Raw genomic sequence first — 20,000 nt, 5'->3', positions numbered from 1 at the left:
ATATATATATATATATATATATATATATATATATATATATATATATATATATATATATGTTTGTGTATATATGTGTGTTTTGTGTGAAAATTTTTGCATTCCAAATTTAGTTTTTTGTAATATTTATGAATAAAGACTGTTGTAAGTCAAAATATAGATGACAAGACTCACCTGAGGTTAGGAGGATCAAGTATTTCATCATGTCGAACGAGAAGGAAAGAGAGGAAATGCTTTAGATGTCGCTAAGAGATCTCTTGAGTTGACTGGCTCAAGCACTGTGCTTTGTTGCCCGATGCCCCGAGTCTTTATAGTGCGGCGGATTCGAATACACACCCCTAAACCGCCCAACCCCGTCTCCTTTCCAATGACCTTCTTGGAGGTCACGGTTAATTGACATTTGGTCAGGTCAGACTAGTTTTTTTTTCATTGCATGCACTAGGTGATGAAATTGTGAATGAAGATTAGAAATAAGTGGAGACGATGTTCGGAACATCTCTAATGGATGTTACAAGTTGTCGTTCTCTCTTCTCAGGTTTTTTTTTTTTTTTTTTTTTGGGGGGGGGGGGGGAGGAAGTAGGGGTTTCGCGTTTCGCCTAACTTCGTGTTGTTAATGATTCGAGTAATTCATCTACGTTTATTCGAAAATAATCGCAATTCTGATGAGAAAACGGAAATCTTTTGAATATTTTAATTGATGTTAATCGATGTTTTCATCCTTTGCGTTATCATCATAAATCATCCTCGTCTTGATTATTTTTGTTATGATTCTTTACAATACTAAGACCATTGCTACAACTACATGTGATTTTTTTGGTGGCGATAGCATAATGTATGCTATTTAAAATAGTTCTTTTATAGGTAAGAGCATGGATATAATATGATTTGCTCATAAATGTTTACTCTTCCAAAATTTAATGGACTATTTCTTGTCTTCTTCTTAAGCTCATCAGTTTATATGTCATTAAAAGAGTAATTACATTTATATTCAAAATCAGTAGATTTAGACCTTGAAGATTGTTACGGGATTGTATACCACCTTAACCAATATGAAGTTCCTGTACATAATAGATGTCAAATAAATTTTGAAGTGTTGGCCCACGGTCATCTCAGCAATAGATTTTTATTTATAAAGGTATAGATAGAAATTTTGGAATATAAATGATTGTATTGAGTTCATGTCAATTGAATGTTTCGTACATTAGAAGCGGTAAAGTTGTCTGCACACCTGTATTTCTATATAACAAAATTATTGGGTGTGATGACTCATAATTATGTATGTATATATGTATGCTCAATTATGAACCTAATATTTTTAAGTGTACATAAATACACTGTTTATTTGTATCAGTACTCTTTTAAAAATTACGAATTAAAATCTATCTATCTCTATCTATTTACAGACAAATAGATAGATAGATGATATATAGATATATTGATAGCCAGATAGATAAACAGATAAGCACTCTACAATTGCTGAAAACTTAATCTTCTATCCCTTAAACTGGTATCTTGAATCTAGTCTCGTACATTATTCCGGCCTATTTCCTTACAGGTGTTATCTTAGAATGCTGTCCTTTTTTAAATTCAGTTATTTGTATCCAAGAAAAACTTTTTAATGGGGATGAGTGTTAACTTTTCCTACTTTCCTTTATTTGTTTTAGTTATTTTTTATACCGGGAAAATTGGTGCTGAAGGCTTTGTTGTTGATGTCATTTGTACTTTTTTCAATTAACTTGCAGCAGAAGGTCTGTATATATAATATCCGGAATATCAAAGGTTGTTTTTTTGGGACAGTGTTATAATTTGTTAATTTATTTTTATTAGTGATGGGAGTGTCGCTGTTGAAAATAATATAATACAGCATAGGTGAATCAACTCTTGACGTTTAGTTATCCATTCCGCTTAAATGTAGATAGATGTATATACTACCTTGCCCTTATTATTTTAAAGGATAAGTTAGGGTGTATTCAGTGGTATACGTGGGAACTTCAGCAGATCCAAGATCGGAAGAATTAACTAGCAGAATCTAGAGACTGAATCTTAGCAAATCTTAGATCGGATTGCTTGTTTGGTGTCATCATTGTCCTTTTAAAATGGTTACTAAAAACGGCTTAATCTTTCTTAATATTTGAACCTTCCTGGTGTTATCCCGGTCTGTTGTTTCTTTTGTCATTTTCTTTTAGCACCAGAAGAGCACATTTAATGTTGCTACGTAACTAAGCAGTATTATTGCCTCATATTTCAAGTATTTTGTTTTTCTTGACAAAATATTGATCAATTTAAATGTCGTCGGCCTCGCAAAATTTTCACTTTGTGCCAATACATGCTCAGCTACTTCTTTGTTCCTGTTCTAAAGGCTTTACCTATTTTGCAATGACACACTTCTTAATGCTAGAGTTTTATGTTTACGTTTATTTTACAGTTTCGCAGCTTAAAAGGTTACGGGAAACGTAATGCTTCTTTATGAATACTTGTATTCCGTATATATATATATATATATATATATATATATATATATATATATATATATATATACATATATATATATATATATATATATATATATATATATATATATATATATATATATATACAGTATATTATATGTATGTATGTATATGTGTGTGTTTGTGTGTGTGTTCTCCCGTATGTAATACGGTAGTAAGATTTTACTGTTTCTTCTGTATTTGGTTTTCTTCCATATTGTCATTGCTCCAGACAAGCCTGTTAATATTTGGACGTTTAGTCTTTTATATAACTGATTGATAGTGTAGCATAAGTGGTAAGACCAAATTTAATGGATAAAAATTTCTTATACAAGAATACTAAATTCTTTTCTCAATTGAATCTGCGATTTAAAAAAATCAAATTATGTAAATTATTGATGTACTATAATTCCTTCTGCTATGCAAATTATATTTTATGCAAATTTTTAATCGATTGTCTTTTTCCCTTTGGTAATGCAATAAACTTTCGAAAATACTAATAGCGTTATTGAGATAATATGAGTAAGTAGAATAAATTTCAAAGTTAAGATCAGGCAATATAAACTGTCAAATTTAAAACGAGTTGACAGAAGTCACGCTGTTAGGAACAGGTTGAGCAAGACATGCGGTTGAGACATGTAGGGATCTTTATGTATAAATCATATAGTATATATTCCATCTGTACCCAATATTGAATCGTGAATGTCAAGTCTGGACCTTTCTCTGAATTCATCTGATAAGATTTTCAGTCGATTAGAATTGGGGGAATATGTTAGCTATCTTATTTTCTCAAACTCGAGCGAGCGTCGTAACACAGGGCTCAGGCCTGTTGCCCAAAAACTGCAAAAGAAGATTTCCCATTTTATTTTAGTTGAGAATGTGAAGCGTGTGGGCCACGGTCTAATAGCGTTTCTGTCTTTTTTGCTATTTCCTTTTACATGTTTTCGGATTGATATATATATATATATATATATATATATATATATATATATATATATATATATATATATATATATATATACACGGTATATACACATACATACTTGTATATTTGCTTTATTTATATACGTGTGTATGTTAATGTGTATATGTATATATTTATATGCATATATATAATGTAGTTATATGAAAGTATGTGGTTAAATATATACAGTATAGTTATAAGCGTATATATATATATATATATATATATATATATATATATATATATATATATATATATATATATATATGTATGTATATATGTGTGTGTGTGTAGATTGTTGAGCCAACTCTCCTTTATGGAGTGAGGTTGTATGCAGAGTATAAACGGTTCACATTGAAAAGTAATGTAAAGAAAATAACCTGATGTGATAAAAAAGTTGTTTTGGGTGAAAATGGATAAAAGTTTTTTGAGGGTGTTGATGTGCAAAGAATGTACGAAAATGCGTTATTGAAAAGAGTTTATGAATCAGAAGTGCTTAGAGGTAGGATGAGAGTAAGGCCTGGATATAGCTTGAAAGATTTATTGCAAAAGAAAAGGATTGATATCTAGGAAAAAGAGAAGTGCGTGCAAGATGTGGGTTTGTAAGGGTTTCATAAACTGTTTATAAGCCTTCAGTGCATGTTCACGAAGAGCTTAATGTCGTAGAGGTTTTGCTAAGTATGGGGTTAATTCACGATTTAATAGGTTAACTATATAAGCAGTCACTTTTGTTGCTGATTTTTTTCCGTGTCTGCGTCTTACCTTTTGCTCTGACAGAGGAAATGGCTACAGGTTGAATATATGATCACTGTTTGACAGGTCTGTGAATCTTTTCCGGCCATGCAGACACCATGGCCCAATTTCATAAAACCCTGCAAAACCTAGTTTAGAACTAAATCGGTATTTAGTTGATAACTAAGCTCGTTGCGTCATAATGGTAGTCATAAAACTTTTAGCACTAAGAGTTAGTTGCCTGCTAAGGTCATTACTAAGTAAGCATTGATCAAGGGCTGCTCTAACTTTTAACTTTTTTAAATCGGTTTTAGACACTTTCGGGGGCGGTGAAGGCAAGGCTTGAAGAGTATCAGATTTAGTGGAACGTAGTCGTGCTATGCAGAGAAAACGAGTCTATCGTGACAAGAGAAACCTATTGGAGGGATTTGATAACGCTGAATTACTAAAGAGATACATATAGATTTTCACAGAAAACAGAAAGGCATAATGAATATTACTGACTTAATAACATCCGATACCGAACACCCTACAAGAAGAAATTTTCTCCAGCCAAGTTAACCGGTTTTAATTACACTTTAATAAGATGCAACAAGAAAATTTCATATGGTCGTGGGAGATCCTTTTCAAGTAACCCAACCAACAGCTTTCCCGGCCATTCATCGTTTGGGAAACTCTATTATAAAATTACTTTTCCTCAAATAAAAGATGGATTTTATCAATTATGAAAATTTTCCGGATTGATTGGCGGCCGGGGGGGGACATGTTTGTTAGAGGGAGTCCCCCAAAAGAAAGAAATGCACTTTAGTTATAGAAAAAGTATAATTTAATCAATGTCCATGTTATATGAAATTATCTTGCATCATTAAATGCAAGGGTTTTTAATAAAAATATATGTGAAAACATTTTTTTTCTAAATTAAAACTATTTTTTTTTCTATTACCTGACTCTAGCCTAATTTTGATTATATGAATGTTGATTCGAATTTTTACAATGTTTGTCCTGTTACGGATTATCAACTGTTTTGTATGATGTAAGTCAAGGTCAAACAATGAAATGTATACACAATAAAGTCTTTATATTTTGCAAAATCAAATATACAATATCGTAAGGACCAGGACGTTTATTTCCAAGTCTCTCTCTCTCTCTCTCTCTCTCTCTCTCTCTCTCTCTCTCTCTCTCTCTCTCTCTCTCTTTTTAAACTGTTTGAAAGGTTCTTGCTTCAAAAGCAGGTTCTGTTGTTTAATCAAAGCATTTTCTTTTTCATCAAAATTTTGTTTGTTTTATTACTCTTATTTTACGTCGCAGAAGCCGTAGGGATTTACTTTTCTGCACTTGTTGAATGTATGAAAATTTTTATGAATTATATTTAGATAAAATGCATGCTTATAGTAATTGAGACAGCGCAAATCCTTTATTTTATTTGGTAATTATATCTATTTCAATATAACAACATTTAGTAAATAAATCTGAAGTTAAACAAACGCATATGCACAGCAATGACTGTATTAAGTCCATAACATGTTAGGGGCTTCTGAAAAATAGAGCTTATATTCCAAGGGGAATCACAAAGTGATTGGTGGTTTTTAAAGGGTCAGGTGATTTCATTCTATATCATGAAATTTCACATAATTCTGAATTTATCTTCTTGATCAAAAACTCCTCGAATGCCATTTCCTCTGGCCTATTCTTTACTTATTCTTCCCTGTCCTCATACACCTGGCAACATTGAGATTACCAAACAATTCTTCTTCACCCAAGGGGGTTACTGCACTAATTGTTCTGTGGCCACTTTCCTCTTGAAGAGGGTAGAAGAGACTCTTTAGCTGTGGTCAGCAGCTCTTCTAGGAGAAGGACACTCCATTGTTCTCTAGTCTTGGGTAGTGCCATAGCCTCTGTACCATGGTCTTCTACTGGCTTGGGTAACAGTTCTCTTGCTTGAGGATACACTCGGGCTCACTGTTCTATGTTGTTTCTCTTCCTCTTGTTTTGTTAAAGTTTTTTTATTCTTTATATTATTATTATTATTATTATTATTATTATTATTATTATTATTATTATTATTATTATTACTACTTGCTAAGCTGCAACCCTTGTTGGAAAAACAGGATGCTATAAGCCCAGGGCCCCAATAGGGAAAATAGCCCAGTGAGGAAAGGAAACAAGGAAAAATAAGATATTTTAAGAAAAGTAACAACAATAAATTAATATTTCCTACATACACCATAAAAACTATAACAAAACTTGAGGAAAAGAAATTAGATAGAATAGTTTGCCCAAGTGTACCCTCAAGCAAGAGAACTCTAACCCAAGACAGTGGAAGACCATGGTACAGAGGCTATGGCACTACCCAAGACTAGAGAACAATGGTTTGATTTTGGAGTGTCCTTCTCCTAGAACAGCTGCTTACCATAGCTGTAGAGTTTCTTCTACCCTTACCAGGAGGAAAGTAGCCACTGAACAATAACAGTGGAGTAGTTAACCCCTTGGGTGAAGAAGAATTATTTGGTAATCTCTATAGGAGATGTTTATTTAAATGTTATCGTTCTTAAAAATTTAATTTTTCCTTGTTTCCTTTCCTCATTGGGCCATTTTCCCTGTTGGATCCCCTGGGCTTATAGCATCCTGCTTTTCCAACTAGGGCTGTAGCTTATTTATATTAAGTAATTAGATTAAATATAAAAAACTTGTTCTAACTTTTATTTAGGCTTCCAAATTCTCCACCTGCTTCCTTTTCTTCTTGATCCCTATAATCTTCTCTCATTTATACATGAAAAGTATTTTAATGCTGTTACTGTCCATTACTTCTCATGTAGCTTAGTTATTTCCTTCCTTTCCTCACTGGGCTATTTTTTTCCTGTTGGAGCCCTTGGGCTTATAGCATCCTGATTTTCCAACCATGCCTGTAGCTTAGCTAGTAATAATTATAATGAAGAAAGTTTTCCAATCTTTGATGGTGAATCATTTATTTTTTCATAAACAAGAAACTTTATTATCTCCTTCAATATGAGATAAATGCCTTATTTCTTTTGAGTCAAGTTTTGACGTAGTTTGATCTTGCTTTTGAAATGCCATGACCCTTTATCGGAGACGTTTGACGTAACCCAAAACATATTAATTAATAGTTTCCATGTCTCTAGATGATTCAGAAAGTGATTGTTTCATAGCCTAATGAGGAATTAAGTAAAAAAGTATAAAAGTAAACAGGATATACAATATTGCTTGTTTTGTTTTATTTGCATAAGTAGTATCGTTTATGAATAATGAAAATAAATATTACCCAAGTGATGTTTATCAAGAACAAATAAAATGTTTATGCGAGACTCGTGAAGGTTTAAGCAGGAACTCCGTAACTGTTTGAAGGAGCAGCTACCTGCTGTGGTGCGCCATAGGAGTTTGAGAGAGAAATGTCAGACGCAGCTCCTACCAAAATATCGTCAGCCACTTTCCCGATGTCAGCATTGAGAGCTATGAACTGGTCAGTGGCGGAGCAATCGACGTTGAACCACCAGTCGCAGACGAAGTACTGCTGGTTGAAGATGGTGCCGTTGGGGCAGAGGAAGGAGTCCAGGCGTCCATCGAACTGGCAGATGTGGAAGACCTGGCAGCCGGCTTCGTCAGCGGTGTCAGCATAGTAACCTGGGAACTCCTGATCGGCGCAAGTGAATCCGGTGTCGGGTACAGAGGCCAGAATAGGGTAATCCTCTCCAGGGATGCCTCCTCCAGGGATGTTGGCAGTCAAAGCGGCGATTGGGTCGTCGAAAACTGATAAAGCCCCATTGAGGGTAGAAGCAGCTCCTTGCAAATCAGGGGCACCATACGAATAACTGGGGCCAGAGGGCGCTTCGAAGCCGAGCTGAGGGTGGGTTGCACATATAGTGGCTGGAGAAAGAAAAGTTAAAAAATTCCTTGTCAATGTTCAATATATTTATTTTGACTAAATAGCTTCAACTAAATCTCAGTATCAGTAATATTTTCTATTGTGTTGAAACATTATCTAACAAAATTTAAAGCAATTTAGATGTGAAGGCTTGATTATTTCTTCAGGAGATTAAGATGAAAGCGGAGAGTGATCAGTAATAGATATAACCCTGTATGTCGCCATTAAAATCGAAGATGGGTCGCATAAACATAATATGGGATATTGTAATTTTGTAACTAGAGTATGTTAGGGCGGAACTATGATTAAAAAAAAAAATCACGACTACGAAATATCATTTACACTTCACTCCCTGTAAGAAACTATCGGAAAAAAAATTCGTACCTAAAGTGACGAGAAAGATAATTTTAAACATCGCTGTACGTCAAGAGATGAGGAAGGATGGAGCAGATTTGCAACACTTGTTGAGAGAAAGAGCTTCTAGTTAGATATGGGGTGCCTCAGCCTTCGTACACTTTCATATATATAGTTGTCAGCGAGTAGCATCCAGGTCAGCCAAGGTTAGGTTGGCATGGATGAATAAGAGCAAGACGGAAGCAGGCAGTTCCGGAAGAATCTTAATTAGTACCCATAGTCACCAACATCATTTGCGAAGTCTTGTGAAGGATCTTTTTGGTATATGGTTCACATTTAAAATTTCAAGATTTACTGAGGTAATTATAGGTCCACGGACGCAAGGCGGTATTTTGGAGATACGACTCTATTCGGAGCACTTTGTTTTCCCATTATCTTCTTTGTGTCATTTAGCCTTTCCAAGGGGTTTTACTTGTGCTTAACCTTTTGCTGAGATGTATCTATTGTAGAATCTAACGTTTTCGAAAAGTAGTAGTAAAAATAAAGGTATTAGTATCAACAAAATTAATAATAGAAGTCGCACTAACAAGGAAAGTAGTTATAATCGTTTTTAAGGGTTTCTTATTAATATTAGCCATAGGTGATTATTTGGAGAATTTCGTTTATTTCATTGAAGAAACTAATCTAAATTTTTTAAAATTTTGTGTAAAGTTTTGTAGCCATTAAAGAATCATTAGATGATGCTTTCAGCAAAATTTTGAAGCATATATCGCAAACATAGGATGAGTGCTATCAATTCACCCAGGAATTAATTAATTTTTGATTTAGAGTATTGTTATGCCCTTACACAGTTGTAACAAAACACTTAAGAAATGAGTAAAGGAAGATAGTTTATGCTAATGAAATTAATTTTATCTACCATGATAAGAATTACTTCAGGTATTTTTATATCTTTTTGGGAAGTTAATTCTAAAAGAATCAAGATGCACACCTAATCTTATGTATATATATATATATATATATATATATATATATATATATATATGTATATATATATATATATATATATATATATATATATATATATATATATATATATATATATATATATATATATACATATATATATATATATATTTATATATATATGTATTTATATATTTATATATATATATATATATATATATATATATATATATATATATATATATATATATATATATATTATATATACTGTATATATATATATATATATATATATATATATATATATATATATATATATATATATATATATATATACAGTATATCTATCTATCTATCTATATATATATATATATATATATATATATATATATATATATATATATATATATATATATATATATTGTATATATGTATATATATATATATATATATATATATATATATATATATATATATATACTGTATGTGTATATATATACTATATATATATATATATATATATATATATATATATATATATATATATATATATATACTGTATATATATATATATATATATATATATATATATATATATATATATATATATATACTGTATATATATATATATATATATATATATATATATATATATATATATATATAAAGTAATAATGAGAGTGAAACTGAGTGCGTGTATGTTTACAGTATACACATAATCACTTGCGCGTCCCCACACACGCATACGCAAGTGAGAAGAATGTCAGAGAACAACTACTATGGCACAAACCACCTCCCATGAACATTAAGTTTTCCTTCTGCCCCTTTTTTTCTAAATAATAACCTGCAGGGAGAGTAATGTTTTCCATAAACAAACACTGATATTCAAGTGAGCATAGGTCGCCATTAAGGTTGCCTGTGAAAAATCGCTAAAATTTGTTTGCTATTATTATAGCGTTAAATATGAGAATGAAGAATAGAAATAGAGAGAAAAGTATAGCAAAGAGTATATTAGACCTTGAATACTCCCATCGTGATCTTGAACTCAGGTAGAGAGTAGATCCCAGATAAGTTTAGGTGACTTTCTTAAAGAAAATTTGTCGTTACTTTCTCGGTTGTTCGCTCTCTCTCTCTCTCTCTCTCTCTCTCTCTCTCTCTCTCTCTCTCTCTCTCTCTCTCTCTCTCTCTCTCTCTGGAATTTGTCACGCCAGCTAATTTCAAAGCACCTGCGTGTGTATGGGCTCCCTGGCTATTCATTGCTTTATGTGTCAATAGTAGTATTGATTTTGAAATGCAAGGTTGCTAAAAAGATTTTTGTTGACGTGACTTAAAAGTGTGAATTTTTAGTAATTTTTCGTTTTGATCAATTAGATAAATTTCCCTCGTACTTTGAAAGTGAGATGATTTTCATACACGATTTTTTTTATTTGAAACATGGTTCCACGATCATAGTACAATGGCTATATCAATCAAAATCTGAATGTTAAGAACATTGCTTACATGAATTGAGTGAATAAATGTGCCACCTGAGGGGAACAATAAAAACGAAGAAAAAGATGATAAAAAAACTTCACATTGAAAATATCGCAATTGACGAAACCGGTCGGAAATTAACATCCGTATTTTTTTTTTATAGTGATTTACTGAACTCGCTGTGGGAAGTAAGATTCAATATGTCGTTAATAAAAGTGTTGCTAGCTATTTTAGCTCTACGAAATTTAAAGTTTTGTATATCAAGTGTTGAAAAGGATGTAACCCGGTATTATAAGAATGCAGCTGTTGCTGTTATTTATTTTCTCAAGTGAGAAGTTGGTCGAGGGGATCGGGAGTTTGAGTGCAGCCCCATATCCGGTGTGCTGTAGTCATCACTAATTTGTATTTGAAGTTTACCTTCGGACCAGAGCTGCACCAACATTTTAGACCTTTACTGTAACTCCGTTCCCGCTTTGTTTCTTCCATCTTGCTATTGAACTTCTTTTAACCTTGAATTTCATTGTGCAACATTGGGTTCCCCTCAGTTGAACCTTGTCCCTAAATTGCCCCCTTTCCCGACCCATTATTATTATTATTATTATTATTATTATTATTATTATTATTATTATTATTATTATTATTATTATTATTATAAGTTGGAAAAGCCGGATATTATAAGCTCAAGGGCTCCAACAATGAAAAATAACCCATTAAGGCAAGGAAATGGGAGAATAGATATACTATGTATAAGATGTAATGAATAAAGATTATAAAACATCTTAATATCATTAACAACGTTGAAATTATCTGTTATATATAAACTATGTACAACATGAAAACATCCTCTGTACCAATTCAAATGCCTGATTAGAAAACATCATTCCTTTGACTGTCCAGACAGTACTACATTGGATCCTTCTCTCTGGTTACGGTTCACTTTCCCTTTACCTACACATACGCCGAATAGTCTGTCTTATTCTTTACAGATTCTCCTTTTTCCTCATACACCTGACAACACTGCACTGCACTGTAATTGTTCAGTGGCTACTTTCCTCTTGGTGAGGGTAGAAGAGACTCTTAAGCTATGGTAAGCAGGTCTTCTAGGAGAAAGACACACTAAAATCAAACCATTGTTCTGTAGTCTTGGGTAGTGCAATAGCCTCTGTACCATGGTCTTCCACAGTCTTGGGTTAGAGTCATCTTGCTTGAGGGTACACTCGGGCTTACTACCTAAATATTTATTTTGATGTTTTAACTGTTCTTAAAATATTTTTTTCCTTGTTTTTTTTCTCACTGGGCTATTTTTCCTGGTGGGGCCCCTGGGCTTATAGCATCTTGCTTTCCCAACTAGGTTGTAGCTCAGCAAGTAATGATAATAATCATAATAATATCTTGGCCGTAAGTGAAACACGTTTTATGGGAATTGGTAGGGAAATCTTAGACCAAGGTAGTAATAAAATTATTCAGTAATAACAGATAGAGTTGGTAGAGAATGGATAGGAATGATGATGACACCAAGAGCAAAAAAGGCCTTAACTAAATGGATTGTTACTTGCAAAGTCTGAATCAAAGCAATACAATATGAATGTCATAGTTTGTATGCACCAAGCACCAACAAATGATTCCCCTAAAGAAAGGAAAGATGAATACTATGAAGAACTGCACAGTGTAATAGATGAGATCCCTTTGAGAGATATGAAAATTGTGATGGGTGACCTTAATGCTAAACTTGGAAGGGATAATCAAGGTATAGAGAATGTACTGGGAGTTGAGGCTCTTGGCGAAGTTGCAAATGAAAATGGAGCACGTTATAAACTTTGGTTCGACAAACAATCTTATTAATGGAGGTACTTTTTTTTCCAGTGCAAAGACGTCCACAAATATACATGGACTTCACCACGTGGCAATTACTAAAATAAGATAGATCACATAGCCGTCAATAAGGAGAGGAGGACGACTCTGAGAAATATATGAAGCTTTAGACGTGCCGATATTGGTATTGATCATCAGCTTCTCGTTGTTACACTGAAATTAGAACTGAAATCACCCAACATTAAGGTAGATAGAATATTTAGGTTTGATACAACTAAGTTTCTTGAAGAAAGATGAGCACAAAGATACATTTGCAATTGAATGTAGGAATCAATTTGCAGCCTTGGAGACTTTTAAGAGGCGAAGAGCAGATAATTAACGAAGAATGGTGTCATATTAAGAACATATATCAGTCAGTTGGTAGTGAAGTTTTGGGACATGATTACAAGGAGAAAGCTTAAAAAGGAGACAAAGACAGAAATTGATTGTTGAAAGTTTTCGAGAATAATGAAAATTACAAGGTAGAGCATGTCAAGTATTCCAGTATTGATAGTGAGGTCAAAAGAAAAGCCTGGCATGACTATAGAACATATAAAGACATTAAAGAAGTCGAGGCTGACAAAGTTCTGAATTCAGGGAGTGGCTATGGTGTAAGAATTGCTCATAGAATTATTAATGAAATCTTTACAAGGGCAAAGAAGAACCATATACCCATCAAAAAGGAAGATGGATCTGTTATAACAACAGAAGATGAAGGAAGAAACATTTGATGGAACACTGTGAGGTCATGAATAGGAGATATGAAGGGAATAATTTTATTGATATACCTGAAACTGTGCCCATAAATGAATTAAATGTTTGAAGTCGAAGCAATCATTAAAAGACTTAGAAGATGGAAAGCCCCTTGATACTTGGGAACAACTGCTGAGATAATATAGGTTGAAAAGGAAGTGACTCCCAGATTACTTACAAAATTAATTGGTAGAATATGGCATGAAAAGGGAAAACCTGATGAATGGAAGTTAGGAGTGTTAGTAAAAAAAAAAAAAAGATCTGACTGATAGCAATGATTGCAGAGGCATCACACTTACGACAGTTGTCATGAAAATATATAGTATGCTTATTCCAAAGAGACTAGAGAGAAAGACTGATGAAAAGCTGAGAGATAAACAAGCATGATTTAGAAAAGAAAGAAGTTTTACTGACCAAATTTTGTATTTTAAGACGTAGGACAGTGTGTAGAATTTATAAATCCGCTTTTGATGGCATTGTGGACTATGAAAAGCCTTTGATAGTGTGCACCGGTCAATTTTGTGGAGTCCTACATTATTATTGAGTTCCTCTTAAGTATGTAAATTTGATTAAAAGCTGTTCATGTGAATTGTAAGTGCTAAGTTAATGAGAGTGGAGTCCTATCAAATGAATTTTCAGTGAACAATGGAGTACTCTAGAGAAATGTATTGTCACCTCATGGATTTTGTAAATCATAGAACAGTAGGGGTTGATGAAGAAGGATTGGACTGGATGGGTAATAGAAAATTAGCTGACCTAGAGTATGCTGATTATTATTATTATTATTATTATTATTATTATTATTATTATTATTATTATTATTATTATAACCCTAGTTGGAAAAGCAAGATGCTATAAACCCAGGGGCCCCAACAGGGAAAATAGCCCAGTAAGGAAAGGTAACAAGGAAAAATTAAATATTTAAAAAACAGTAACAACATTAAAATAAATAGTTTCTATATAAACTATAAATACTTTAACAAAACAAAAGGAAAAGAAATGGGATAGAATAGTGTGCCCGATTGTACCCTCAAGCAAGACGCTGTCTTTATTAGCAGAACACTACAGGATTTGTAATGCTTGCTTACCAGAATGCATTAAATATTACATGAGGTTGGTCTCGAGATAAATCGAAGAAAGACGGATGATGAAAACGGAATATGCAATGGAAGATGAAATGTCATTGGAAGGAGAGAGAATTAATGAGGTAGAATCATTTAAATATTTTAGAACTATGATCTCTAATGCAGGGTCGTTAGAATTGGAGTTTAATGAAATATTGAAAAAAAAAATCATACAATGGCTTGGTTAAATAAAATTTGGAAATCATATCGCTTGAAATTACAGATAAAAATCAGGCCATATATCAGTTTAGTGAGATCTGTACAGAATTACAACATAGATATGAGTCGTGGTATGATAATGAAACAATATCCAACAGATTTTGTAGATTTGAGAACAAAGGCATCGGAAGGATATTGTGAGTTAAATGGCAGGACATGATAAAAATTGAAACTATAAGAGAGATTACTCGAGTGCCATATGTGGATGAGATCATGTTGAGGGGTAGATGGAAATGGTTTGGCTCGCACTCCTCAAGAGAGATTTGTTCACCGAACGTTTAGCTGGGCTCCAAAAAGGCACTAGAAGAGTTAGAACACCCAGGCCTACATGTCTGAGGACTATGAAGCGTGAAGTAGGAGATGATGAAAGGAGAAGTATTGATTTAAAATCTCAAGATACAGAAGACTGGAGGAATCTAATCGAGGGCCTTTGCTTCATTAGGCGTAGGAGGGTATATAGATATAGCTAGATAGATAGGTACACACACTACGCTTACATTGTTCGTTTCATACGTTTACGCAGATTTCTTATCAGCAGTATGGTGAAGTCCCTTCAAACACTGCGTATTCACTCCCTATCTTTCTTGCTGATTTTCGCTTCCTTGATATGAATGCAAGTCTCTCCTTTACGATACCTCTTTCATGACATGTATCCAATCCTGTTTAGTTCTCTTCTGCCTACCTTGTAATACTTCTAAATTATATACTTTTTTTTTTTTTTTTTTGCTAATTTCTTGTTATTCCTTCCAAATGACAAACTCTCCTCAAAATATTCTAACCCTGCCTTTCCTTACTATAATCTCTACCTTTTTCTCACTGTCTTTGCCTTTTAAACCACATATTCTATGGAAATAGTTCATTCTAACAGTTCCAACTTTATTTTTTCATCTTCATATATTCACGATTAACTTCCTTAAAGGAGATTGTGCTCAACAATTCCATCTTACACTCCAAACTTGTCTTTTAAAGAGACTTCGTCTCTTACCAATATTCTGCATACATACTGTTAGCTATTCCTGCGTCACCTGCTCGATGGGCTTCTTTCCTCGTTCATTAGCTCTTTTCTTAAATAATAGTAAGAATTGGCCTTCTATTTTTACACTCAAATTTATCATTAAATTTCTTCATCTTATTTGTATTCTTTTACACGTACCTAGAAGACCAAATTCACCGTATAAATACTTTGTTTCTTTTTTATCTATAGTTTGTCTTGGCTGTTGGCAGTCAGCACAGCATCATCTGTAAGCATTACCTATTTCACTGTTCATTTGCAAACCATTTCCAGATTCCACAACGTTTCACTTGCATCCACTGACCTTTTATCTGATCTTGTGCATCACTCCATCTATAAAGAAATGACCAACCATGAAGACATAATACCACTTTGCCTCAAAAACACATTCACCTTAAGTTATTCTATCTCCTACCTACATAAGCTTTGCTTCCACCGAAATACCTTTTAATTGTCCTCACAGCGTTCTATATACACCATGTATTTCAGCAACCACCACATTTCCTTCATACCAGTTCTATCATAAGCTTGCTCTAGCTCTATGTATACCGCATACTTGTTTCATATCAACGCATTGATCCAAGTACCCTCTTTATCTAAATCCACACTGTTCAATCCTTACCAGTCCTTCTGTAATATGTTTTACTTACTCGTTCAAAATATAACTACATTTTGCCCATGTAATTCTTAAAATAACTTTTATAACCTTTATTTGGAACTTTTCCAGCATCCAAATTACCCTGGTCGATCTTTCTGTCTTAGTATCGCATATCATATTACACTTCTCACATGTAAGCTTATCAACTCTGGTTGGTTTTCCTATTTTCAGCCTCTTTATCACCTGTGTTGCATCCTCACCTGTCACTTCTATAAAAATTCTCAGCCTTACACTTTCCATTTCAACACACACACACACACAAACATATATATATATATATATATATATATATATATATATATATATATATATATATATATATATATATATATATATATATATATATATATAATGGAATATGATTTTTACTTGAAACATAACTAGTCATACAGTAGTTTTTTTTTAAAGACGAAAGATATGGAAGACAGTATGTGTATTTTTCTGATGGTATTATGACTCGCACACTTTTAAGTAGTTTGTTATGTTTATTGTAAAATATTCATAGTTTTCATTCGGTTTCCCAGTGATCCATTTATATCAAAGGCTTAACGAGTATATATATATATATATATATATATATATATATATATATATATATATATATATATATATATATATATGTGTGTGTGTGTGTGTGTGTGTGTGTGTATGTATGTATGTATATATATATTTATATATATGTATATATATATATATATATATATATATATATATATATATATATATACTGTATATATATTTACATATATATATATTTATATATATATTTATATATATATATATATATATATATATATATATATATATATATATATATGTAAATATATATACAGTATATATATACATATATATACACAGTATATATATATAAATATATATATATATATATATATATATATATATATATATATATATATATATATATATATATATATATATATGTGTGTGTGTGTGTGTGTGTGTGTGTGTGTGTGTGTGTGTGTGTGTGTGTGTGTGTGTATTTCCAGAATAATGTGTTTGTGTTCCATATAAATTGGAAGGAAACTTATTCCGATCCGTTTTCCGAATCAGTTGATAGAACTACTGAAATATTTATTTTCCAGATAAATGTCAAGTAACTTCATATTTTTTCTTATACGTGTTTTTTTTTTTTTTATACTGTCGGCCGACTTATTAGTGGCCGTAAATGTCCTTGTTAATTATTTAGTGTTATCTTTTTGTTAAAAGTTATATTTTGAATTATGATTTTCTTCAGGATTATAAAATGGGGAGAATAATTTGTCCTACGTTTTGAAGACGCCATGTGTAAGGCAATGAAGAATATCTATGAGAGCTGTTATTTTAATGAAAAACCCCTATTTTTAATGATTAAGGTTATAAATTGTATATAAATACGTATTTCTTTTAGAAAATTTCCTAATATGTAGGCAAAATGAATAGTGGAAATATAAAATACTGAATATAAAATGCTGAATATTCTCTTTATTCTCTGTCGTCAATTATTTCATAGTTATGTTTACATATATGTTCAATAAAATATTGTAAAATAAATACGTAGTTTAAATTACTAATGTCCTGACCTATGACTCGACTTCCGTTATTTCCTAGCTGGAACCCCATAACTGCTTGAAGGAGCAGCTACCTGTTGTGGGGCACCATAGGAGTTTGAAAGGGAGATGTCGGAGGCAGCTCCTACGAGAGCATCGTCAGCCACTTTCCCGATGTCAGCATTAAGAGTGATGAACTGTTCAGTGGCTGCACAGTCGACGTTGAACCACCAGTCGCAGACGAAGTACTGCTGGTTGAAGATGGTGCCGTTGGGGCAGAGGAAGGAGTCCTGGCGGCCATCAAACTGGCAGATGTGGAAGACCTGGCAGCCAGCTTCATCAGCGGTGTCAGCATAGTAACCTGGGAACTCCTGATCGGCGCAGGAGAATCCAGTGTCTGGGACTGAAGCCAGGATGGGATAATCCTCTCCAGGGACGCCTCCCCCGGGGATGCTGGCCGCCAGATCAGCAATGGGATCACCACTTCCTCCTCCCACGACCCCATTAAGAGTGGAAGCAGCACCTTGAAGATCAGGGGCGCCATAAGAGTATCCTGGAGCTGAAGGCGCTTCGAAGCCCAGTTGGCCATAGGATGGACTGAATATGGCTAAGGAGATATTTGGGAAAATAGTTAGAAAAATAATATATCCCTATTATGTGTGTGTACACACACATGCATGCATATATATATATATATATATATATATATATATATATATATATATATATATATATATATATATATATATATATATACACACACACAGTATATGCACTGCATACATAACAAAGCATTTCTGGCATAGTATTTATGAATTCAAGTCGTCGGTTTTATAACTATTGTGCATTTCTCGGGAAATAACATCCTGCGAAATGGAACCTTTGCTCTCTATGTAATAAGTATCGATCAAGTGTAGATTCACTCTCAGAAGTTCACCATATTTGTTTTCCACCATTAAAAAATCATTTATAGATATATATGTAAACAGTAAATGCATATCTTCACATTGTTGAAGTTTTTATCACTTCCCAATATTTCCCTATTGCAATAAAGAAAATAAATTGAATAACGTACCCAAAACTAGAATGATTGCGAGCTTATTCATTGTTGGAAAATTGTAGCCAAAAAGTATGTGTTGCGAGATGATCTAGAGGAATCTGTGTTGCTGTTAAGTTTATCTGCTCGCTTATATATACTGGTAGGCTGCCTTAGGTCATCCAAGGTCAAAACTAAGCCGACGAATGAGGGCGAAACTGAAGAGGTCACGGTAGACATGAACATCTTCAGCTGTTGTTGGAACTCATCGCTCTGGGCGTCCTTTTGGTGTAATTTACTTTGAAGGCTCCTCTGATTTAAGGTTTACACGGCGTCGCTTCCAGACATTCGAGGCGATTACAAGCCTTCATTGGCTTCGGGATTCTCCGATGTTCCTGGCATTACTTCTTTATATTCTCGCTTGCCTGAGGCACAGTAGCGTAACACACTCATTCCATGTTTTCTCTTACTTGTCTTCGTGTACCTCTTCATCCTTCAGTGCTCTTGTATCACACCCGTGATAATTAAATGTTACAGGTTATTGTTCAATACACCCAAGGATTTATTTTTCCCATGGTTTTTTTTAATACATTTCAAAGATCTGTAATCCTTTTTAGCGTACCTTTCTTGCAATTTTATTGATCTATGCATAATAAAGTTTTTTTTTTTTTCTCTCTCTCTCTCTCTCTCTCTCTCTCTCTCTCTCTCTCTCTCTCTCTCTCTCTCTCTCTCTCTCTCTCTCTCTCTCTCTCTCTCCAAGACAGCCGTGCGTCTTTTTTCAATGTTTCATCATATTCTTTCAGATTTAGATATTTTGCTTTTTTTCTTAATATCTTGTTGACAGTTGGTATAGATTTCCTTAATTTTCAAGTTAAGTCGTTAGTATTCGTACGTCATTTGTTCCTTTTAGTAATCGTGTACTCACTTTATTAGTCCATTCCTCAC

At 33.1% G+C, this 20,000-nt stretch overlaps 3 protein-coding genes and 1 long non-coding RNA gene across 4 annotated transcripts in view; 1 reads left to right on the top strand and 3 right to left on the bottom strand.

Annotated features, from left to right (window-relative positions):
* LOC137645004 (uncharacterized) overlaps positions 1 to 281 on the bottom strand; it is a 1,817-nt gene extending 1,536 nt beyond the window's left edge. Inside the window, exon 1 of the mRNA XM_068377870.1 lies at positions 172 to 281. Coding sequence (XP_068233971.1) covers positions 172 to 202 — 31 coding nt within the window. The 5' untranslated portion in view covers positions 203 to 281. The remainder of the gene's footprint in view (positions 1 to 171) is intronic.
* LOC137645969 (uncharacterized) overlaps positions 1 to 20,000 on the top strand; it is a 209,604-nt gene that overhangs the window by 159,041 nt on the left and 30,563 nt on the right. The gene's annotated exons all lie outside the window — the stretch shown is intronic.
* On the bottom strand, positions 7,510 to 8,580 carry LOC137645003 (uncharacterized). Its single transcript, XM_068377869.1, has 2 exons — positions 8,447 to 8,580; positions 7,510 to 8,064 (listed from the first exon to the last, which is right to left on the bottom strand). Exons 1-2 carry the CDS (start codon positions 8,475 to 8,477, stop codon positions 7,517 to 7,519), a joined length of 579 nt encoding a protein of 192 aa, XP_068233970.1. The 5' UTR covers positions 8,478 to 8,580; the 3' UTR covers positions 7,510 to 7,516.
* On the bottom strand, positions 18,070 to 19,202 carry LOC137645967 (uncharacterized). The gene is made up of 2 exons (XM_068379048.1): positions 19,095 to 19,202; positions 18,070 to 18,626 (listed from the first exon to the last, which is right to left on the bottom strand). Exons 1-2 carry the CDS (start codon positions 19,123 to 19,125, stop codon positions 18,070 to 18,072), a joined length of 588 nt encoding a protein of 195 aa, XP_068235149.1. The 5' UTR covers positions 19,126 to 19,202.

Source organism: Palaemon carinicauda, chromosome 8 (assembly GCF_036898095.1).
Source record: "Palaemon carinicauda isolate YSFRI2023 chromosome 8, ASM3689809v2, whole genome shotgun sequence".
Classification (NCBI taxonomy): domain Eukaryota; kingdom Metazoa; phylum Arthropoda; class Malacostraca; order Decapoda; family Palaemonidae; genus Palaemon; species Palaemon carinicauda.
Note: the sequence above shows the minus strand (reverse complement) of the source record. Positions and strands in the feature narration are given on the sequence as shown.